Here is a 25,225-nt window from a genome sequence, read left to right as displayed (position 1 = left end):
TGTTGGAAGGATGTGTTTTCTCAGTAGGTTGTGTTATCATAGACTGCATTCTATCTGATGCTGGTGATGTTTGGGGTTTAGATGCAGGACACCAATCAACTCAATGAATGAAATGAGGCTCGGCGCATTTATAACAAGTGAAGAGCACATTAACATACATTAATTTGATGCAATCAGCAGAGCTCCATCAATTTAATGGAGATCTACTAAAAACACATTAAACGCTCTTATGCTCTTTAGATGCACGCTACAGACATTTTGAACTGAATGTTCCTGCAAATGCTGACCCCCGCATTCTATTTATTATTTCATTAAACACAGAAACACGTGTGTAACCCATCTATATTCAACAAACTTCACACAACCAACCTGATTTTATTTCTAATAAAGTACATGGTATACACAGCAAAACAAGAAAACTTACCTCCCCCTCTGGTCACTTGGATAGCACTCAGAATATGCCAGTAGTATGAATGATTAGATTGCAACCTGTGTGGACAACACAAGAATTCATCCAAACTAATATTATTTGATAAACTTTTCCTCCATTGGTAGCTCATTTTGAGCAGTTCTCCGCTGATCAGTTTTGCGCATGGGAGTAGCCGCATGGTAAAATTATCATTTCTATGCTATGTTTTATTTTGCGTCCAGTCGACCTCCACGTGCAGCCCATTTGGAAAGCAGAGGAAAATTTGGAACAGCAAATACACTTGTGTGGAAGAGCAATTAGACGTACCGAATAATAACAAAAAGGCCTATATGGAATTTTATCTGACAAGTAAAAATAAGATCAGTAGTTTTGTGAAGTTGGTCAATATTAGAAAAACAGAAATCTAAACTTATTTTTCTCACATTCATGCAGATAGTCATCTATAACCATTTGTTCGTGTTGCTGTGAAAGCTTAAAAGCACTTTATATAATATTGGTCATACTTAACATAAACAGACAGAGGTGTATTCTACCGATCAAACGTATAAAGTAGCCATTTAGAATTGATAAAAAGTGCAGCTGACTTACTTGCCTTCCCCTCTTCTACCGGTAAAGGGAGGAATGGAATTGCTGCAGTTTGCGCCACACACATTGGAGCCCAATGTTTTTCCAACAAGTAAATGTCAACATTCTAAAGCATGAATGGGAATGTCTGCCAGTAAATGAGAGAAGCTTGTTAGAGCTTTTTCATCATCACATCTACTCAATGGGCAATTATCTCTGATTGACTTGCGTAGAAAACGGACTGGTCAAATCATGCGTTTCAACCAATGTTCCCTTTTCACGGCTAAAATCAGCATGAAATTACTTTCACTGTTCACTTTATTTCTTAAATGAAAATTGCAGTTAAACTAATTAGTTATCAGAGCAGAGTTTATAAATTGGAGGTGTCTAATGTAATACAGTTTACATATCTATGACCGAAGCAGTCCATTATTAAAACTTGCAAAATCAAATTAATCATCCTGAAGCTGCGACGTTTAGTCGCAAAGAAAGCAAGTTAATCATCAATCGCTGAAACGTAGACCATTAAAGATAGACAACTGTTGCTGAATCACAAGTCATTCCTTCATGAATAATATTTGGCAGAGGGTTAAAAAGAAATATTTCAAGGATGACATGTAGCTCATGCTTCCAGCTGCTCAGGGGAAACAATTTTCTTTTGCACCTCTTCTTCCTCAGCAGGTTGTGTTAAGACTGCAATTATTATTTGCTGTGCAGAGCTGTGAAAATCCAATCAAATCTCTTCATTGATAACAATAGCAACACCTTAATACATAGGAAACAAAACAAAACACTGCACCCATAAATTTCAATCTGCAGTGCGAAATACAGTATGTACACTTAATATAGTAATCAAGATAGACAAATAGCATGATCTCTAGTTTGAAAACATGGATCACAGCTAAAAGACACATAGGGGGAGATTCAATTCAACCCGTTGTGCAGTGGGACATCACCACGATGCCCGGCTGTGTGCGTTGCCGACTATTAAGGTAAGGATTTTAAACTCATTTTTCTGCGCAAATGTATGAGAAGCAATGAAAAACGAGCGAGGATTTCTTGCCAATCATCGCCATTTCCGGAGACACACAGCATTGAATGGAATCTCCCCCATAAAGCTCTAATGTGTTTCAAATAGACCCAAAAGACCACTCTCACCAATGTTGTGCTGACCTATACCCTGGATCACAAATCCCGACTGTCACAATTTAAGTGGATGGAAATTTTTAGGGGAGGGTTATCACAGCATTGAGATAGACGCACCCCAATGAAGCATTGTCACACACCCTTTTTGAAGGCGTTACATGCACACTGACCTGATTAACAAGCTCAAATAATGGGAAGTATGCCCACGGCTAACTACCCTGCGGAAGACCTAAGTAGTGTAGAGTGAGTGTAGACTTTCCGTTCTTCTTTTGGGAAGACGGGACTTCTTTTTGACACCTATCATCATAACAAATAAATTTATGCAAAAAGGGTAATAAAACAGAATCCATCCTCTACGTTTCTGTAAATGTCGGTGTTCTTTATGGCTTTATCTCTGTAAATCTTATTTTTACTTAGGAAAAAGAACCTTAAATCTGGGCAGGTAGACAATGTGCCGAAAAAGAACTACTTGTCCCTAACTTTTGGGATTGATTTCTTATTGTTTTCAATGAAAGAAAAGAGGTTAGATTCAGCGCTGTTATTTACCAAATTGATGGGGTAATTCAACGGAAAAAAAATCAACACAATGGTATACAGTCTTAGCCAAAAGTTCTGAGAATGACACAAATATTGTTTTTCACAATGTCTGCTGCCTCAGTTTTTATGATGACAATTTGCATATACTCCAGAATGTCATGAAGAGTGATCAGATTAATTGCAATTAATTTCAAAGTCCCTCTTTGCCATGACAAAGAACTTTATCCCAAAAACAGCATTTCCACTGCATTTCAGCAGTGCCACAAAAAGACCAGCTGACATCAGGTCAGTGATTCTCTGGTTAACACAGGTGAGTGTTGACGAGGACAAGGCTGAAGATCACTCTGTCATGCTCATTGAGTTAAAACAACAGACTGGAGGCATTAAAAGGAAGGTGGTGCTTGAAATCATTGTTCTTCCTCTGTTAACCATGGTTATCTGCAAGGAAACATGTGCAGTCATCATTATTTTGTACAAAACCTACTTCACAGGCAAGGATATTGCTGCTAGTAAGATTGCAATCAACCACTTATCAGATAATCAAGATCTTTAAGGAGAGAGGTTCAATAGTTGTAAAGAAGGCTTCAGGGTGCCCAAGAACGTCCAGCAATCACCAGGACCGTCTCATAAAGTTGATTCAGTTGCGGAATCAGGGCACCAACAGTGCAGAGCTTGCTCAAGAATGGCAGGAGCCAGGTGTGAGTGCATCTGCCCGCACAGTGAGGCAAAGACTTTTGGAGGATGGCCTGGTGTCAAGAAAGCCAGCACATAATTCACTTCTCTACAGGAAAAACATCAGGGACAGACTGATATTCTTCAAAAGGTACAGGGATTGGTCTGATGAGGACTGGGGTAAAGTCATTTTCTCTGATGAATCCACTTTCAGATTGTTTGGGGCATCTGGAAAAACACTTGTCCGGAGTAGAAAAGGTGAGTGCTACCATCAGTCCTGTGTCATGCCAACAGTAAAGCATCCTGAGACCATTCATGTGTGGGGTTGCTACTCAGCCAAGGGAGTGGGCTCACTCACAATTAATATATATAATATATAAACACAGTACCTAATTTTGATGAATCTGAGGAGTTTGTAAAGACCAGATGTATTTATGCACTCAAGATTCTTACCCTTAAAAGTTTCAATATAGATTTTGAGATCCAGAGCGGCCTGTAGATATTGATTTAGGACGTCCCTACCAAACTGCCCAACCCCATCCGAACTTGGAAGTTTTACAGGGTTGGGATAGGTAAGTACAAAGTTTTAAAGAACTCAGGAATACCTAGTGCAGTAAACACTGATGGAATTGGGCACGACTAAAATCTTTAGAGTATGTGCGGCTAATTTCCCTGGGTATTGGGATCTCATTTTCCATGTCGCAAATAAAATCTGAGACAATACTCTCTTCTTATTCTCCAGGATATCTCCTCTGCATTTGACACTTTTGAACAATCTCTTATCACACAAACGCTACAATACCTAGATCTTCAAGGCACTGTCCTACCCAGGTTATCATCCTACCTATCTAATCGCTCTTTCAAGTGTTGATTTCTCTGGATCCACCTCTGCTCCGCTTCCTTTATCAGTTGGAGTACCACTTGGCTATACCACTTCCCTAGGAAAACGAATAAGTTCCTTAGGATTTCAGTATCATCTCTATGCGAATGACACCCAAATTTATCTATGCTCTCCTGATATCTCACCATCTGTGTTTTCCCGCATTATTGACTGTCTTTCTGCCATTTCATCTTGGATGTCCTTTCACCAACTTAAACTCAACCTTCAAAAACAGAGTTAAAAATATTCCCATACACCAACAGAAGTTACTTACCGGACATTCTATTTCTGTTGGAACATAACCATAAATCCCACCTCGCAATCTCCTTTGTTCCCCACATCGACTCTTTATTTAAATCATGTTGCATACATCAAAAAAACATTCCCAGAACACGCACATATCTTACATAAGACAATGTAAAAACTTTGATTCATGCACTCGTCTTCTCCCACATTGACTATTGCAATTCCCTCCTTACTGGTTTTCCCAAAATTAGACTCTCACCCCTACAATCTATTTTAGAACGCAGCAGCTAGATTGATTTTACTTGCAAATCGTTATTCCTCTGCTGAACCACTCTGTCTGTCTCTACACTGGTTGTCTGTATTTTACCGAATCCAATATAAAATACTTCTGCTAATATACAGGGCCATCAACAAAGCTGCACCAAAATACATCTTCTCACTTGTCTCAAAATATCTCCCAACTTAAAACCTTCTTTCTGCACAAGATCTGTGCCTCTCTTCCACTCTCATTACATGCCCCCATTACCGGTTAAAGAACTTTTTTGGCTACACCAACTCTGTGGCATTCCTTCCCTGACACAATAAGACTTCCTCTGGTCTTCAAACCTTCAAGTCTTCTCTGAAAACCCACCTCTTCAGGCAAACTTATAATATTCCTCAACCGCTCACTTAACCTCACTAGGTTACTCCATTACCACCCTTTACAGAGTTCATACACAACAACAACCCTTTTACCAACATTGCTGTGTGACTGCACCATAAAGCAAACTAAAACACTTTTTACCTTTGCACTCAAGGCTGGACCAATATGCAATATGTAGATTTAACCTCAAGTATCCGACTCCCATTGTCCTTGTAAGTTTGCGAGCAGGGCCTTCTTACCACTCTGTCTGTACTGCCCAGTATTGTTTTATTACTGTGTTTGTTCCTAATTGTAAATCGCTAAGGAATTTGCTGTCATTATATAAATAAATGTTGATGATCGATGAAGATTTAGCTTGCGCCAATCAGTGGAGAAGAGACAGAGATGGTTTTTTTTTCATTTTCTTATTATTGAATAGCCGGCTGTTTTACAACAGCACCACCACCTGGCAAGCTGTGGCTCTCCAGGTGTTGTGAAACGACAAGCGCCAGCATGCTTTGCCAGTAGATAGCCAGCCGATAGCTGGCAGGGCATGCTAGGACGTAAAGTTTCACAACACCTGGAGAACTACAGGTTGGCTAGGCTTGGTGTAGACAATTATTTGTGTGGATAGTTTTACACACACTCATAGAAGAGCTTTTTTTCTTTGTGGGCCCAAAATGGTAGTAGAGAGGTTATGTTAATGGTGGACAGAACTTCACCAAAAGTTTTATCTCCTCTCCCTCAAGGTACTTCACACATCTATCAACACTAAACTGTTAAAATCATTTTAGCTCTGCTACTAGCAGTGTAGACAGATGAGGTTCTAAATAGCAGTGTCTGAAAGAAGCTTGGATTAACTGGAGACCTTCAGACTCCTAGGAGAGCAGGTAACCCTTGTTGAAGACCGCTCCCTGTGGTGTATTGGGTCTCTGGATGATGTAATGACACAAACTGTGTCATCCAACACTGCCTACCTCAGTGAATACTGGTTGAGCAGAGGAGTGAAAATACAATTTGTGGCATTGTAAACCTTGCTACACCCACCTGTCTATGCAAATTGCATCACCAAGACCCTCCCACATCCTCTTTTCATATCTGAAGGCTTGAAACGTATGTTATGGTGTAATCAGTAATTGAGGAATGGTGTTCACAGTGTAATTAGGTAGCCTGGCAACATGGCTGAATGGAGAATGAGATGAGAGACCTAACTTATCTCGTACATACACAGAGGTCTTGCTTACACAGCGATACACAGTGATCCCAAATCTTTAAAACAGAAAAAAACGGCAGCTTATATCATGGTTGCTGCACTAATGACAGGACAGGATCATACATTCCCAAGAATAAAATATAAAAACGTTTTTTTAAGGTTAGTGCACCTGTAATTATTTACTACCCTTGATATTTAGAACACACACCAGGTAAGTGAAACTCAATTTCAACAATAAAAACATGGCAATACGGATGCTGCAGGACATATCTGTAGATTTCCGTGTAAAATACAAGGAATTCCCTGCATTGATTTTGTAGGTATACGAAGACTAGCACAATTTGTATTTCCTAATAAAACCAGACACAAAAAGCAGGGGAAAATATCTATCTTCCATGTAGACACCCACACAATACACCAAAAAAAAAAATGTCAATTTATAAACTGGGGGAAGCCACAGCTGGAAGAAAGTCAGCTTTGCTGTATTACTTCTGCGTTTTCAGCCCACTCAGAGCTGAACTTGAAAGTCTGTCCCATCTCCCCAGTGTGTGACATACATTCTGTACCAGACACACAGAAAGGTGAGCAGACTTTCAGCTTCAGCTGTCAGAGGAGCGGAGACATGAAGACTTAACAGCAGCTCAAACCAGACACCAAGTCTCTATTCAGTCAGGCTTCACACACTTGCTAAGCAGGGCTGCATATTTTGGTGAGAACACCAGTATTGAATATACATAGCAGTATGAGGTACCAGATGAACTGTAAATACGTATCCCTCTTTTGGACCCAAAATCCCCCGACCCTCTCGATTATATTGTCCCTCCTTTGGGTGAATCATATGGTTCTGTATACTCTCTGTTTAAAAAGTGTAATTTGGCTTCAGTAATTTCACATTAACATATAACTAACCCTGCGCTCACATCTGATGAGCTACACATTGACAATTTACGGATGATGGAATGAACTATCTGACTGCTAGCAATGCATGGTGATTTTATAGACTGTTCTACAGTACGGTGTCCTGCTATAGTGAAGCTGCCATTGCAAATACAGACAATCACAATACACTGGTACTGCTGCAAAGGCAATCACTGTGGCCAAGGGGCTCTTGCAGATACCCGTCCATGGGTATGGTCCAGGACTCTTCTCGGTCTCCTGGGCATGGTGGGAGCGGATATAAGCAAGCACTGGCCCTTACTTCAACTCTTTTGAGAGTCTTTTCCTTGAAGACCCTACGCTTGACACCCTTTTCTCCCTCACATGCTTCATCATCATCAGTTATTTATATAGTGCCTCTAATTCCGCAGCGCTGTACAGAGAACTCACTCACATCAGTCCCTGCCTCATTGGAGCTTACAGTCTAAATTCCCTAACATATATATACACAGACACAAACACATACACACTAGGGTCAATTTTGATAGCAGCCAGTTAACCTACTAGTATGTTTTTGGAGTGTGGGAGGAAACCGGAGCACCCGGAGGAAACCCATGCAAACACGGGGAGAACATACAAACTCCACACAGATAAGGTCATGGTCGGGATTCGAACTCATGATCCCAGTGCTGTAAGGCAGAAGTGCTAACCACTGAGCCACCGTGCTACCACAATGCTTTTCACCAATCCTCTATCTAGTATCAAATGATTTCTTCATAGTCAGTGCTTGAGCTTATCTTACAACAAATAGGCAACATAAGCTTTGACACAATCCATCTCCAGCATTGTGTGAGTACAAGCGTCTTCAAATGAATACAAAAAATGAAACAAATTGATAATCGGTACAAACAAGCTCTGACCTGTTTCATCTCCACCACCACCCAGACAGAAAATATATATAATAATAAAAGCTGCAGCAGTCTTCATTCCTGGTACAAATGACTACACGACTTAAGCAGCTGTAAGACTGACGCATTTCTCAAACAAATGTAAAATAAATTGATTTGATTGGTCTCTAGGCAGCCCTATGTGCCATTTAATTTTCACAGGTGAGCCAATTCTGCGTTGGGACCATTCCTGAATTTGTTGCACCATTGTGAGTGGGAACCTTTTCTCCAGCTTGCACTAGTGGGATTATTTAGTTTTTGTACTTTATTTACTTACTACTCATTCTAAGCTATAAACACACTCACTGTAATATCAAAGGATCCTTGATTTATATAAATATATGAATTGTTTTGTCATTTATTCATAAATTATCTCTTCCCAATATTAATATCAATACCCCCCTCTTTTCTAGAGTAGGTTACTTTAAATGGGTTGGTCTCATCCACGTCGAGCGCACCTTTTAACAAGTTATTGCTTATAAGGTGCTAGGAGAAGCTCAGATCAAAGAATGTGATGCCCTCTTCAGCCCGCTGCTTGATTCTCTTCAGCAGATTGGCATCAAATTAAACAAACCAGATAGCGAGAGAAAAACCCCTTGAACAGTGCACACTAGCTACCCTCCGCTTAGTATTTTATAACACAGCACGGACTGCTATAGCTGCAGAATTTGCGCTATTCAGTGGTGACTGTTAGCGGTTAGGTTTACAGTCTGTGATAGATTTCATAAATTCATTATAGCATAATTAGATTACTGTATGCCACCACATTTCATCAGCTATAGGTGTCAGGTGGGCATGGGAAAGCCACAAACCAAGAACAACCTACAACCAAGAGTAGATAAAGATATATATGACAAGTGTCCACTAACGAAATAAGCTGCTCTAAAAAGGGGGCAGGATTGGTTACATAAAACAGGTAAGTCAATAACCCATTTAATGTCTTACAGATTAAACAAGGATTTAGCCACTGGATCATATGTTTGAAAAAAATGTTTGTTGCTAAATCTATCTCATTTATTTAATTTGCATACTTGAGCCACTGGCAGGAAGCATGAAATGCAAGCAGGAAAAAAAGTCTTGAAATACTAAGCAAGCATGATCTATAGGTAGTTCTTACAGATAAGTGAATCAGAAAATATCAATACAGTATGATCGGACGACTTTAATATGCTATCTCCACAGACTGCAACCAATGTTATTAGATTAGTAGTTAAGGTATGTGTAGTCAAGAGGTAGACTCCCTATTTCATAACGTACAATCTGTTTAATTGTGGAAAACATGAACTGAAGATTGTTTGCATGGTAGCGCTAAATAAAAATTCACACATTTGTATAAAGGTCAATGAACGACACTCTTGAGACACAGCTCACAATTAGTAATGTACTTTATACACCATTACACTTAGATTAGTCCCGCAGGGACAGTTTCATTATCGGGCTTACTCATAATTATTACAGCTTATTCAGTGTCATTTATGAAAGAACATCCTTAGCTATGTTAAAATAACAATGTACAGGTTATGGCTTAAATTGAAAGTTGCAGATAAAAATAATTTACACTGATCACTGATATAACTGTTAACTACTCAAACAAGATCAATAATTAAAAAGAAACAAAAACAACATATTCTTGTAATTTCAGGTGAAGTCTCACTAGTTCATACATTCCTCTGTAACCAGAAAGCCAACAGAGACCCTATCAATGGAAACGTAACCTACACAAAAGACACTAAAAGAAAACCGATAAGATGAGGTACATATCCACTCCATAAAGTTATACAGTAACAGATTGTTCTGAGACTGCACCTGGTATTTTAACTTTAGGAACTCAGTGCGTTTGCGCTCTATCGCCAGCACGGATTAGGTGATGTGAGCTCACAGTTCTCGCTGCGGTGAATTGACACTAGCCTAAACAAAACAATATACAATAACTCTGACAATTTTCTTATATTGTTAGTTTTACAGAAAGCATAGGCATTTGGAAATGTCACTTTCAAGATTTTGCCTAGCGTTGTTCAAAATACCTCCCAATCTCCCAGACCAATTACATTCCTAATAATACAAAACAAAAAGACAGTTGTTGTCGGGACTTGTCCTTAATGCTGCATATCTGTGTGTCTACAAAATGAAAACATGAGATATTGGTTCATATTTTAATCAAAACATATAAGCCTGCATCCCAGTATCAAGGGTACCTCATTGTATGCAGGTCCTATGTTTACCTGTATGCTTCAAACACCATTAAAATGCAGTAAAAATTAGATGCACTCACCTTCCAGGTATAAAGGGGATTACATCTCTAAAAAAAAAACTATAAATGTCCCTGAATTTAACAGAACCAATAATTCCTAGTAATTCCAACCATGACCGCCAAGTCAGCTTGCACAGTTAATGAAGGGTGCATCTCTTGATCTGTATTGCTTTTATAGTTTTGTAGGGGAGACCACAACTGGAAATTTATATTAAGTAGTTAAATAATAATAAAATGCTTGTAACATTTTAAGTCTCAATAAAAAACAAAATTATATTAATTATATAATAGATTTTACTGCCCAGAGTTTATTTTTCTCTCCTCACTATTTTGCAGATTTTATGGCTAAACATCAGAAGATGATCGCTGTGCACATGAAATGTAATGGCAGCAGGAGGACTTTGATGCATGTGTAATTAAGCTTAATATATGTGTTTGACGTCATTACATTTTGGCCCCTCGTATACCCATATGTTGCCACTGCCTAGAATGGCCGGATTTTTTTGCAGTTTTCCAATTTGTGTAATTAAAAGAAATGGGGCGAGAAATGCAGATGTTTGCCCGATCCACATACAAGTGAAAGGCATTAACCCATCTAATGACATTAACCCATCTACATGCCCTGTCCTTTGCTGGTGTTCTGTTTGAAGCAGACAGAAATACGCACGGAGCTTAAGGAAGGCTAAATATAATGACAGCAATACACAAAGCTTTGCTGACACACAAACAATTCCTCAAAACATTCAGATTAAACAGCAAGTGGCACATCTTCATTTTTTTTATTTTTACTTTTAGACAATGATCCTAACTGAACCTGTTACCTACACATAGTTGCGGCTGCCACTTTGTCGGCTGAGCCAATATACAGAGAACACAAACACTTGAAAGCGTTTACAGGCGACACACACACTTTAATGACAATGTCTGGATTTTGCAAACTTCATTAATTCACACAGAATAAGGGAGTACCTCCAAGTTTGCAAGCCTTATCTTGATTATCATCATCATCACCATTTATTTATATAGCGCCACTAATTCCGCAGCGCTGTATGGGCATGTTCACTCTTCTCTATGCAAATTATATCCAAAACATCAGTTTCTCTTCTATCCCTCAGGTCTATGCAAGGGGAGGCTGGCTGGATTATAGTGTCACCATTTGTTTCTCTGTGGTTGCAACTTAATCTGGTTATTAACACATCTTCTATCTTCATTATTATGCTAAAATGTCAATTTATTTTGTCCCAAAGCATTTTTAAGATCTGGTTAACATGTCACCTATACACATTGGAGGCATCCGGTTTTTGATAGGCCCCCATCAATTTTGAATGAACCAATCGCAACTCTGAGACACTGTCTGATTAATATTCCCGAGGTCTGACTCACAAGGTGCCGGTTCCCACTGGACATATAAGGCTGCGTTACCAAAAATAATAGTTCACCTCACAAAATGACTGCCTCCATGGGCATAGGCTACAGGTTCACCTTAAAGTTTTTGTCCCCTTTAGGATAACTCAACACCCTTCTCCTTTAGCAGTTGCCCCCCTGTGTAGCAGTTAAGTAGGGGTCACACCCCTGGTATCCTTACTATTACCTTACAAGTGTTTCCAGACCACGTCATCCCTCACTATGAAGAACAGAGAGCTGTCAGTGCTGGAGGACTGTCCCCGTCCTAGGGATTCAGCCTGCTAGAGCAGTGGTTCCCAACCTTTATTATACTTGGGGCCATCAGGGAACACTTCAAGGACACTTAGTTGGGAACCGCTACGCTACAGCAAGAGATGTGCACTAAACGTAACACTGGATCAGCTGGTGCAGGGCTGCATTCAATGCCTCATACCCACCCATCCTAACAGGTTCAAAACTCCTCACTCCCTTTCATCAGCTACGATAACATTTTTCTCTTCATCATGAGAAACATCACAATCTGGCCGCTCTTATAAGAAAAAACATTGGGTGCCCCAGATGGGAGGGGGGCATTGCCCTATAATGAACACCGATGCCAGTTCTGGCTTCACCCTGGAGGCAAATGCTGAACAAGACCTCTCTCAGCCAAACATAAATAATCAATACAAGTACAAATGTCAACAAACGTACAATAGTGTAATACAATTTTTTTCATTATATAACCTTGAAAGAAAAAAAATAAAATAAATGGAGCTCTCTTTCCTGACACTAAGAGAGGATGGGACTAACTAACCTGTCCTTCCTTTGGACACAAGCAGCTGATGACTTCATTAACCATCACCGGTAGGTGGAGGGCTCTATCACTCTGTGCTTCTGGAGACGTCTGTGTGTGCTGGAACCTCCTCATCTGCACAATGGTGTAGCTGCACGATCTGCTGAATATTCTACACATCACTAGTCTTAGTGAGGAATGCATCGTACTGCAGACAGCCAAGAGAACAAGGAAGAAAACAAAACACATTCATGAACACGAGTTGTCAAATACACATCTCTAACTGATAACTGTAATTAATAGGAATGCACTTCAAACTGAATTACTGTGTTTTCGAAACAAAGACCCAAACATTTGGATAGTAATATTGGACACTGTTTCATATCATCACTTAATATGATCTTTTTTCCATTTTTAACTAAAGAGAAACTAATCCACCATAAACATTTTTTATACGCTGCAAAGAAATGTAAATTGTAGTCAGAAGAGCTTTATTCACAGATGGAGCACGACTCTACTGTCATGAATGTATGTGAAATACATGTTGGGATGATCGCAATGTTCACTCCTCACTGCACCGCACTTCTACGGTGTTTTTATTTAGTGGTAACCATAAGTACAGAGAGATTGGGAGGATGAAAGTTACTCATTCATACAATGCGTCCAGGAGAAATGTGGTCCAAATGTACTCAGAAAATCATTTAAACATTGTGCACCCGTTCTATAGAAGTCCAACCAACATTCGAGTCACTGACGATCCTCAATGAATGACCTTGTTATTAGTACGGTCTGATGCAGATTTTTATTTTACACTCATTACATATAAGAAAAACATCACACACTTTCCAGTAAGTGTTTTCCCTTACTGAGTTTAGTTTGCTTCTTAAAGAATAAACTTTAAAGTTACTAGAATTGCAGATTATTATTTATTTGGGGTCCAGCAAAACACATGATTCGCCAGGTTCCCCACCAAGCCTGCTGCCAGCGGTGGAGGCTGACTTTGCTCTTGCCGGAAGCATGTTATAGACGAAAAATGACACAGCTTATCTATAAAAAACAAGGTTGTGAGGGCAGGTGTGAGGAGAGTCATCATCAACATTTATTTATATAGCGCCACTAATTCCGCAGCGCTGTACAGAGAACTCATTCACATCAGTCCCTGCCCCATTAGAGCTTACAGTCTAAATTCCCTAACACACACACAGACACAGACACTAGGGTCAATTTGTTAGCAGCCAATTAATCTACCAGTATGTTTTTGGATTGTGGGAGGAAACCGGAGAAACCGGAGGAAGCCCACGCAAACACGGGGAGAACATACAAACTCACAGATAAGGCCATGGTCGGGAATTGAACTCATGACCCCAGTGCTGTCAGGCAGAAGTGCTAACCACTTAGCAACAACACAGTATTTGACCAAGGCAGAGCTCCGAGGACCCAACAGATCAAGCTGATAACCGTATAGTAGGTAAGCAAAAGACTAAAGTTGGGTACACACCTATGCAATCTTACTTCAGATGGAATTTCTGTGATGATTTTTCAATTGAAAGTTCCGATGAGCATGCCGATACAAGTGTACACACAATTTACCTTCAGATCTGTGATCTTCATCTCTTAACCTTCAGATGAAAAGATTCTAACTCTGTACACACTCTATAGATATCTGCCTATGATGCTGGTTGTGAGTGTGTACACACTTCCACATTTGCTCAACATTCTTCCATTGTTCATTGTGATTTTTAGCAAGTTTATAAAACCAAGTCAACAGATGTGTTTTGGTACAGATAAAACATGATCGTGGGAGCGTACACATCATCATCACCATTTATTTATATAGCGCCACTGATTCTGCAGCGCTGTACAGAGAACTCACTCACATCAGTCCCTGCCCCATTGGAGTCTAAATTCCCTAACACACACACAAACTATGGTCAATTTGTTAGCAGCCAATTAACCTACCAGTATGTTTTTGGAGTACACACTATGCAATATCTGACCTAACGATCGTGAAAGGTGTGATCTGCACAATAACTGCAAATTTGTGTACCCAGCTTAAAATATCCATCTTATTTTATTTAAAGTAAATTTTCAAAATTTCAAATATTTGCTATCCTATTCTCGAACCACGCAGTACTTCATATAGACTTCCTTGCTTAAAAAACATTTACCTTTGTGGTTGGTATTGTGTTGTCGTCCCAAGAATTAAAGGAGAGCCAGGGAGTTACCCTATGAAAAAAGGTTTGCTTGCGTAGGTGTGCGAATGCAGGATAGGTTCCAGCAGAGCATGGCAAAATCTGGTTACCCCCAACAATTTTATATGAAGGCCTGCATAAAGAAAATGGAAAGATCGGAATTGTTGTGAGGTACAGTAAACTCAATTAAAATAAAGAATAAGCTGCATGTATGAACATTGTTTTATAGACGTGTGTTTGACATCACAACCTTCCCACACCAGTTTGACAAGAACCTCACATTAAAACTCAGTGGGAGGAGACACAAGGCATGGGAGTTTTTACTGAAATTTCTGCTCATTTTACCTTGCGCCCAATGGCGAAACAAGCAGAAAATTAGTGATTTCTTTTTTTAGTGGCTGCCAATGTAAACCGGTTGACAATGAGGTGATGTCCGGCGGGACCTCGCGGCGAACTGGATTTCCCCCTACGCTGCTAATATTTAGATGCTAATGTTGGCCTAACCACTCCCACCTCAAATTAGTCAACACATGGACCTGCAGATGCTGAACTGAAACACTCTGTGCTACTGTCAACATTCTACATGTTTGTGTGGATCCAGTTTTCAAGAAGTATAAAACACAGAAAGTGCTCTGACCCTAGTAAAATGCACCTCAAATTAAAATCATACTTGATATGCAAATAGCACAAATATGGTATAACCCAGAGGTACTAGACAGACAATTGCTTGGATCGGGACAGTTTAGGGGAAAGTTAGTAACATGTGACCTGGGAAGCAATGAGTTGAAACATAAGTAAGTGACCTAAGCTCATAAAGCAGTATGCCACTCCGGGAAAATTGGTACTGCCAAAACCCATTGACCTGGTTTGCCGAATGACGACGTAGTTTTACATAGCCAATTAAATATATGGAAAATTATTATTTCAAAGAGCTATGAGATTCAACAAGCCCAATCTGACAAATATTCAATGCAGGGCCTACTCTAGTAACTTTACACAATACAGAGACTTAGTTTGTCCAATTTACATAAGAGAATATTCTAGTGACCTCTATAATATACATTCCAATGACAACTATGACACAGAGAGCACATTGTAGTGACTGATGTACTCTCTCGGAATGTCCAGGAGACTCACAAATTTCGAGTAGTTCTCCCAGATCCGCAGGAGAGCAGGCCTTTCTCCCAGATCGCGCCCACTTCACCAGTGCCTCAATTACGTAAATCAATTAGTGTCCACGGCCTGCAGCTCAATGACACGCATTTCGCCATGGGGGGGCGGGGACATAATACACATTTTATTTCCCTGTGACTGCTGCTTAACCCCCCAACCCCCCCCCCCCCCCCCCCGCCCCCCGGGATCTCCCAAAGGGTTTATGGTGAAAGTTGATAAGTATGCTGACGAAATACAGAAAGCATTCTCATGACCACAATAAAATACAGAGAGCCTCTTAGTGACCAACATCATCATCATCACCATTTATTTATATAGCGCCACTGATTCCGCAGCGCTGTACAGAGAACTCATTCACATCAGTCCCAAATGTTATACATTACATATAACTTTTTGTGACCTATAAATAATACAGACATTTTTACTTATGTTTTGCAATAGAATTTTAATTCAGACTTCATCATAAAGGATCAAGTGAAAAGAGGACTGGGTTTTTTTTTAAACACCTAACATTACATGTTATTTATATTAAATAACCGCTTTTCTTTCCTCACCCAGGCAAAACTTGAAGCCCCTGTTTTATTTAAACACATAGTTCCATTAATTCCACTAAACATGCTGCGTATTCATTTCTGGTTAAAACAAAAAACTGTACAGTATCGGCATCAAAGACATCATCTCTGCAAACCCCGTTTGATAGGGAATAGGTTAAAAAAAGAAAGCACATAAATAGGCTAATAAATTAAATTACCAAAGAAAAGTTAACAGCAGAAATTCAATTATACATTTACAATTAGGATTTAACAGTAGACAGTGAGTCATCTTTCTCTTTCATTTGAGAATATGTGGCTAGGGGATATGAATATTTTTAAAGCAATATAAGAAACTAGCAGTGAGGGATAATTACCATTAACCCTCAGAGGTTGCACAAGAACTCTTGACTTATATAATGCATTTTCAGTGAATTTGACTGCAATGGTTTATTTACATCTTGCAAGAGCAGTGATGGGCAATAAGCAGCCTTCCGAACCTTCACCTGCGGCCCCCAACATATTCCTGCTTGTGAGATTTGTTTGTTAGAGCTTGTGACACTTTAAAATTCATGCTATGTTATTATAGATATGTCTCTTTGATTAAATCAATAGTTTTAACTTAATACTGAGATTAAGGGTAATTTGCGGTTTTTTTGAAGGTTAGAGGGCCAACCCCTGAAATGTAACAGGTCACTGCACTAAAGACACAGGCTATTTAGTAATAAAATCTTGTTCTTTATACAGTCAGGATGGAGCACTGCAGGTGTATCTGATCACTTGTCAGGGTCCAGGCTCGGAAGCTGGCAAGTCTGCATAGCCAGCTGAAATTGAATTGCGTGGGGTGTTGATTAGGGCATGCACCCCGCCACAGTGTCCTTCCCAGCACCTATTTTGCGGGTGCTCAACCCGGCTGTTTTTTACTTGCCACCAAGGCTCTTGGAGCCCAACAGAATAAACCACTCTTTCTCCTATTAGAACAGGCACTATGTGAGCACTGACCACCAGTCTTTGCAGGTGTGGGCAATAACATTTTTCTCTATTATTGCAAAGTATTACAACTGCCCCCACCCGGCTGCTTCTAATGCCAGCCGACTGTCAAAATTTTCTCGGTAGAACACTGTGCCACACCAATAAGGGTACATTTTTGAGTAATTAATAGCCACATTGCGCTTTTATACAGTCATGACAGACGCTGCGTTCATATTTTAGGTTCTTTTTACATGTTGGGTACTTTACAAGTTCCAGGGCATGCAAATACTCACAGTTCCATTGGTGTATGATACTGCCAGCTATCTGTCTACCTTAACCTTGGATTTGGACTACTGTTTTGGAAAGATGTTTTGGTCTTGTCTTTGCCAAACTGTTGCTGACCTTAGCTTTGGTATTAGATCTACATCTCTGAACCAGTTTTAACCCAGTAGTTTTCTAGGTACCTGTATCTCTTCCTGATAAACACCTCAGACTTGTGCATAGGTTCTGGTGGCAACTGAGTGCCGGTAAGCACAGCTAGCTTTAAGAGAAAAGAATCCGTTATAGAGGAACGCGTGAGCCTGGTCACTGGTGTATATCTCAAGGGAGAGGGTCCGGACATGAGAGCATCACAGGCATAAAACTTTATTACATGGATCCAACACCACAAATTCTGGCAAAACAGTTTGGAATTCTGACCAAGGTGGTTCAGGAAATTTTGCACTCAGGGAACTACTCAAGAGGCCAGAATCAGATAGGTTCCCGAGAAGCTGCATTCTCAAGAATAAAAAAAAAGTATTTATCTGAATGTGTCTCTGGCAATTAGAAGTCCTTCTAGGCATTTAAAAAAAAATCAAGTAATTATTTTAAATTAATGCCAAGATTCTGTGGCTCCAAGTATCAAAGCCCTGTTACGCGTTAATCCGCAGAACTGGACACCCACGGACTATTTGCCCGCACCAACTGGCGCAGTTTACCGGCATAGTCAGTGCTTTCTTCGGCCTATCACTCACCTATAGTACAGAGGATATGTTAACATATTTTCACAACCAGGAAAATATGTGAAAAAAGAATGCTTACGCCTATTTACCTCAAATCACCAACAGAGTTATAGCATGAAAGGGTTAAATCAATCACACTATAACAGTTATAAAATAAAAAACACAGAGACAAAAATACAATTATGATCTCCTTATAGCCAACCGAGGGATATCGGCTTCAATGTTAATCCACTGTTAGCGAGGATCCTGTCCCACAACTGATAGCACAGCAGAGGTCCTGCTTCAACATCACCCCACTTTCGCTGTCAAACAGATCCACATAAAGAATGAATATATGCCGACCCTCAGTCTTCTAATTCTTGGTCAGTCTAGTAGGAGCAGTAAACCCTACACTAATCCCAACTTCCAGCTGCACAATCTTCAAACTGAACACAGTCAGTCTCCATCTGGTCTCCAGGCCCAGCCTTTTTATCCAGTCTTTGGTCTCCATCTTCCAGAGTGGTGGTTTTATCTTCTACCTACCCAAATGAAGGTTCTAGTCTGCTGGGGCTGGAAAGATGCTGCCTATCTCTAGCTCAGACCTCCTGCCAGTAGCGACTCCACATAGTCTGTAGATAACATGTTTCCACAATGGATCTCAAACAAAGGCGCCTAATGAATGGAGATGTAACCAACTGTGCCAATCTCCCTGGATTAATGACTTCACTCCTTGTCTGCAGTTTCTTGGAGTCTAGCTGGACAGTACTAATAGACAGTGGCTGGTCCTCTGAAGGTATATTCCCACTACCACGATCGGCAAGAGATTAGCACACCTATGAAGCAGGCTGCACTCAGGACAGTCTTTGCAGATTTAGCCTTTCCTCAGGATGGCCATTGTTTACAGATATAGTTTCCTTACATACATCAAGACAATGGAATATTTTACTGAACACTTATCCTGATGTGAATAATTAAACATTCTCTGTAAAGTGCTGTGTATACGTTGGCCATAAATAATAAGAATAGGAATAATAAAAATAATGATTCTTTCTCTCCCATAACTGAGCACAGACAACATATTTGGTTCTACAGCAACTTGAGATAATGCTTTATATGCATTCTGAACTTGACAAAATGTGTTTTCTTGCTGCTTATATTACTTTGAGAGTATTGCTCTCTACGGGTCCTTTCGTGGTACAGGCAGTTTTAAAACGGGTTCAACCAGTTAATCTTAAAATGGATTCAATTTTGTTTAATTTTCTATTTCTCCAATTACCATCATCAATTTATTAAAAACATTATTCCATAGTGGCTCCCATCATGGCCCTTACAAGGAAAGGAGCAAATGTTGTGGACGCCTGAAGCAGATAAGGTCTTGCAAACACTTAAAAGCGTTTAGCTCAGCCCCAATTCCAGCTTATCCAGGGACCCACTGCCCCTTCTTTGTAAATGTGGATGCCTCGGAGATAGGGGTGGGAGAACCAAATAAAAAAGGAAATAAAGGGGCGTCTACTTTTGTCCAATAGTATCAACCAGAGGGAAAAGACGTATAAATGGGAGGTCCAGTACTTACAGCAATCCTTTATTTAAAATACACCCCCCCCCCTTACCGGATTATTTTACAGATCATAAGAATGCAATGAAAAAGCAAAACGACTTATCACCTGTAAAGCCAGGTAGGGTCTTTTCATAAAAGAGAAAAAATGTACTATCATTTATCAACCTGGTACCAAGCATATATATAACCAAACATAAATAAATCAGTTATGCACCTATTAACAATATACATGCCCTAATAAAAAATAATATATTTATATAAAAAATAGGGAATTATTTGAAACGTTCAAATAAATACACCTTAAAAGAATGTTCTCCAAAGAGTATAAAAATAAGAATAGGGACTCTTAGCCCTTCTATGAGTTTATCGGGATAGTAGCAAAACTATTTAAAATTATGTTATCCAGTGTAGTCCAATGTACAAAAAAAAAAAACTCAAAAAAGTTTTCCTTTAAGAATAAGATATCCCCATTCAATATTAGAGGAATCCCCTCCTGTAATATAAAGCTGAAATAAGGTACTTGGTGTTTGTCTGTGTGGACCTAAATACATTGGAACAGATGTAATGACCTCCCTTTAAGAATATCTGTATCCCCAATGAGCAGCAGAAGAATTCCACATATCTCACCAGTCCTTTGAATTGCTTTGCACTTCTACTGTTTGTTGCACTTTGCTGGCAAGGAAGGTGTCCGAACACATTCAAACTTTCCAAAATTCAGAATAGTAGACAATAGCCCCCAAATAAACTCATATTTTACTTGACGCAGTTCATCGCCATGGTGATTTCTTCAGAAGTGAGGATGCAGACCTCTAACGATGTATTGATATCTATACACAGTTTATATAAATCTCTTAATTGCTAGCACCTGAAGGCTTATTTTTCTTTTGATGTGTTGTAGTTTTTCACAAGAACACCATGATTTCCCTGTTCCAATGATTCACAGAATACAAATGTCAACTGTTCTAAGATCGCATCTTTCTGCTTGTTGCTAAATGGGACCAGGCTCCACCTAATTATTATTATTATTGTAGATTTCTAAGGTGTCACAGTGTTCTACAACGCTATATAGTAGGGAAAACAGGACATACAAAAAACAGGAACATACATAGAACAAGGCCATACAAGGCAGACAAAATAAATACAGATATGAAAACAAAGGGTATAGAGGACGCTGCTCATTAGATACACAGATGAAACAAGAGGAGCGAGTGTGTCTTAGAGTGGAGATTGGGACAGCTGTGAGCGTGTATTAGTGTGAATAGTACCATCAGGGAAAAGGTAATCTTTAAAAAAAGATTTGAAAGCCTGATTGGGCGTCGTAGGGAATTCCATAAGTGGGGAGCAGCACGGGAGATTCCTAATGGTATTGAATACATTGGATTTTGGAAAATATAGTCTCTGGCAGAGATTCACAGTTTGCTTCAAAATGTACTAAAGCAAAAACTCTAACATATTGACTAAAACATGGAAAAAGATCAAAGAAAATATGGAAAAAAAAAATATTCTCAGAAAATCATTGCAAATAAATATCATTGTCTCCTCATTATTGGATTCAGGGTTAAGTGTGACTTTCTACTAAAAACTTTAAGATTAAAATACCTATCTCCAATCTAAATGGAAACTTCCGAATGCGGAGATTTGGAGATACATACAGCTCCGCCATTTTCTCGGATCCTTGGAGGTACGGGAGTCTGTGGGGCGGCCGCTTACACAGTTTGAATCTTTATGTACCTCTCCGCTATATCCTAGACATACTCTATCTCTCATCTATAGTAATCTCATTGAAAACACCTTTAATAAACAACCCACCTTCATACGACACTGGGAGAGGGAGCTGACTTGCTCGATATCTGAACAAGATTGGAAAGATATCTTCTTACGCACCCAGTCGAGCTCGGTCAGTATACAGGTGGTGGAAACACAGTATAAGTTGATGACTAGATGGTATAGATGTCCTAGCTTGCTGGCTAGGATGGTTCCTGGGATGTCGAACGTGTGCTGGCGATGTATGTCTGCGCCGGGCACTCCGTTACATGTATGGTGGGAATGCATAGCTCTTAGAACTTTTTGGGATGCAGTCCTTCTAATTACTAAAGAAATTACGGGCGTTGAGCCACCTAATTGCCCCAAATACTGGTTATTGAATTATAATAAAATGACAATCTCTAAATACAAAAAATCAACAATTAAAAACCTTAGCAACGCGGCAAAGGCCGTGATTCCAGTACATTAGAGATCCCCGAATATCCCTACCATTAGAGAGTGGTTTGCCCGAATAGAATCCTATAGAATAATGGACGACATACTCTATTCCTCAAAGGACAAATATAGGGAATATCATTACATATGGTTTGAGTGGCTCGAATTCAAGGATTCACCACTATATTCTCAGTGGAATAAATGAACCCCCCTTACTCTCTCCCCCCCCTCCCGCTCTACCTTTCTCTCCCTCTCTCTATCCCTCTTTGTCTTTCCCCCATCCCTACATGATGTATTATTGAATACTAAATGGTACTTTATTTTTATGCTGAACTACTGTCGAATCGTGTTCATGTATATGTGTCTTTATGTAATATTTTTGAATATTCTTAATGCATTGTTCTATGCAAAATAGATATGTTTGTAAAAGCTGTTCAATCTTTCAATAAAAAAGAGATTTACAAAAAAAAAGATTAAAATACCTTGCACTAAATATTGGGTATACCAAAGTCATTGGGGCCTATAAAGGTCCTTCAAATCATTAATCATCACAGTACAATTGAAACTTCCCTCTTTAATTGGGAATTACAATTTCATACCTCTCTTCTAAAACTAGCCAATGAATACTCGTCTTTCAGCAAAAGACTCAAGACCACTACAAATTTAGAAAAGGGACACCCAGAATATGAAATTCTGGAAATCTTGGATTCTGGCTTTCATTGACGAACCGACCCTTGCAACATTTGGTCCACTGGAAGAGTTATAGTCCAGAAAAATAAACACCTGTTTTTTGTAAATGTTTACTGGAGACATTGCAAGAGAATTAAAAAAAAAAAAGCCAAAAATGGTAATAAACAAACAAAGGACAAGTAGTCTTGTGTAAACAGCGATGCACTTCTTAACACTTATCAGATAAGAAAGAAAGAGAGAAGGGGGCGTAAAAGGGAAAGGTCAGGAGGGACAGTGAGGAGAATGAGGAGGGGAAGAGGAGAGAGAAAGGAGATGGAAAGTTCTCAAGAACAGAAAGAACAATAATAGGACAGAGCATTGGAGGGTAAACTACCTTGCTAGACAGAGTCTCGCCTAATGGTGTAGTGGCTGATTATGGTAAGAAGCTCAAGGAGCCCAAACTTTATGGAAGGAAACAGAAGAGCCCCCAGGATGCTATAAACACTTGTTATTAATGCTCTTGGAGAAACTGGTAAGCACAGATAGCATTAAGGAAAAAGGGTCTGCTATAAAGAGCACACTACCTTGGTCATTGGTGACAGACAGAGAGTAGGCCCAGATGTGACAAATACAAAGCTATGTGCTACACATTATTTCCCTTTATAGAGATCCCATGACAAGATCAAAGTTAATGGTTCCATTTCCGACACATTTTGTATTAAAATAAAAATGGACACGGCAAGGATGCCCCCTTTCCACTTTGATTTTTGTACTTTGCACGGAGGCCTTGGCAAAGTCTATTAGAAACAACCCTGAAGTGTAAGCGAGACATACTACAAATTATTTGCAGATCACCTTTTGGTAATTATAACCAACCCAATGATCTCTTTCTCTAATTTGAATTTAGAATTTAAGAATTTTTGAGAAATATGCAACTTATGCACAACTTGTGGCTCTACAATCCCGCCAATTAATTTTGCGGGGATCTAATATTCCTTTACCTGACGCGTCAGTCCCATTAAATACCTAGGGGTATCAATAACAATAGCATATGTCAAATTTGTTCAAGGCAAATTTTATCCCACTAACTACAAAGTTTTACACAGAATTTAGGAAATGGTGACTCCGGGATCTCTCCTGACTAGGGAGAATTAACATTAAGATGAATACTTTGCCCAAAAAATTACATCTCCATGTAACACTTCTTATTAATATTTCACGGATCTCCAAAAACTAGTTGTGACTGAATCACTTATAAATAACTTATGAAATAAATTTATTTAAAGGAAATAGCCCAGGGCCCTTATTTATATAATTGCAAATGTACTTATTTTTGATATTGTGGGTATGTTGGTAAAAGAGAGATCTTTATTTCTGAGACCAGGGAAAGAAATTCTTTTGTTTAATCTTTGCTGGTAAAGGAGTTCAGTGGTGGCAGCATTTGTAAGCCCCTCCTACTGCGGTGGCAGGATGTGTTTAGGATACTGAAAAGGAACGGTGGCAAAGTAAGTCCAGCCGGTTCCCAGCAGCAACAGACAGGGTGGCATAGGCGGTCCTTTCTGTCACACTAGTCCGTGAATTTGCATGGGCAGGAAAATCCCCCAGAGTCCAACAAGACGTTCTCCATAGAAAGAAATCAAAAGGGGGTCTTCAACTCCCTCTATTTTCTAAATACTACTAGGCATTGTTAATAGAATATTGGTGTGGACGAGAACCACAGACTCTAAAAAGTGGGTTGCCATAGAGGGACATGGTTTGGGGGTTCCGTCCAAAGTCCCCCCAAGGCTTTCTAAACTACCCTACGTATCTCATCACACAATTGGTCTCACTCTCCACTACTGGGCTAAATTAAGGACTTTAAAATTGATATTTTCTTGTCTCTCTCCTCTTACTCTCCTGACTTTTAACCCAGACTTTCCACCAGGATTACAAAAAGGGGCTTTCAAGTTATGGTCTGACAGAGTGGTGGCTGGTGCAAAGTGGAAGTGTATGCACCTTTTCAGCTTTACAGGAGAAACTGGGAATCCCTCCTTCTGAATTCTGGCTATAGCTACAAACTAGACATTATCTACATAGAAAAGACCATTCTTGCAAGGGTTGGAAGGAGCCTGGCTAGCATTGAGGACCTGTGCTGCATTATCCAAAGAACCCAAACATACAAACAACATCTACAGCATTCTAACTGTTAACCTATAAAATTCCTCACCAAGTTATACAAGATCTTGGGAAGGTCAAGAAAAAAACAAATCTGGGCAAAAATATCCAGATTTACCCTGGCCAGCTTCCCTAGTCTTTCTGTAATAGAGACGCAGTTCAAGGACCTCTCCAGTTGGTACAGGTGTCCATCTCAACTATGCAAAATGCATCCTGGTGTCTCTGGCTCCTGCTGTAG

The 25,225-nt window shown here is 39.6% G+C and overlaps 1 protein-coding gene across 3 annotated transcripts in view; it reads right to left on the bottom strand.

Annotated features, from left to right (window-relative positions):
* Window positions 1–25,225, bottom strand: part of METTL15 (methyltransferase 15, mitochondrial 12S rRNA N4-cytidine) — a 173,010-nt gene that overhangs the window by 134,394 nt on the left and 13,391 nt on the right. For all 3 annotated transcript variants that reach the window (XM_075188017.1, XM_075188016.1, XM_075188018.1), the window contains exons 2-3: window positions 14,729–14,885; window positions 12,582–12,768 (exon numbers count right to left, since the gene is read on the bottom strand). In XM_075188017.1, the coding sequence (XP_075044118.1) occupies window positions 12,582–12,764 (183 nt within the window). In that variant the 5' untranslated portion in view covers window positions 12,765–12,768; window positions 14,729–14,885. The remainder of the gene's footprint in view (window positions 1–12,581; window positions 12,769–14,728; window positions 14,886–25,225) is intronic.

The sequence above is a fragment of the Mixophyes fleayi genome, chromosome 10, assembly GCF_038048845.1.
Source record: "Mixophyes fleayi isolate aMixFle1 chromosome 10, aMixFle1.hap1, whole genome shotgun sequence".
NCBI lineage: Eukaryota > Metazoa > Chordata > Amphibia > Anura > Limnodynastidae > Mixophyes > Mixophyes fleayi.
This window is presented reverse-complemented; position numbering and strand designations above follow the sequence as displayed.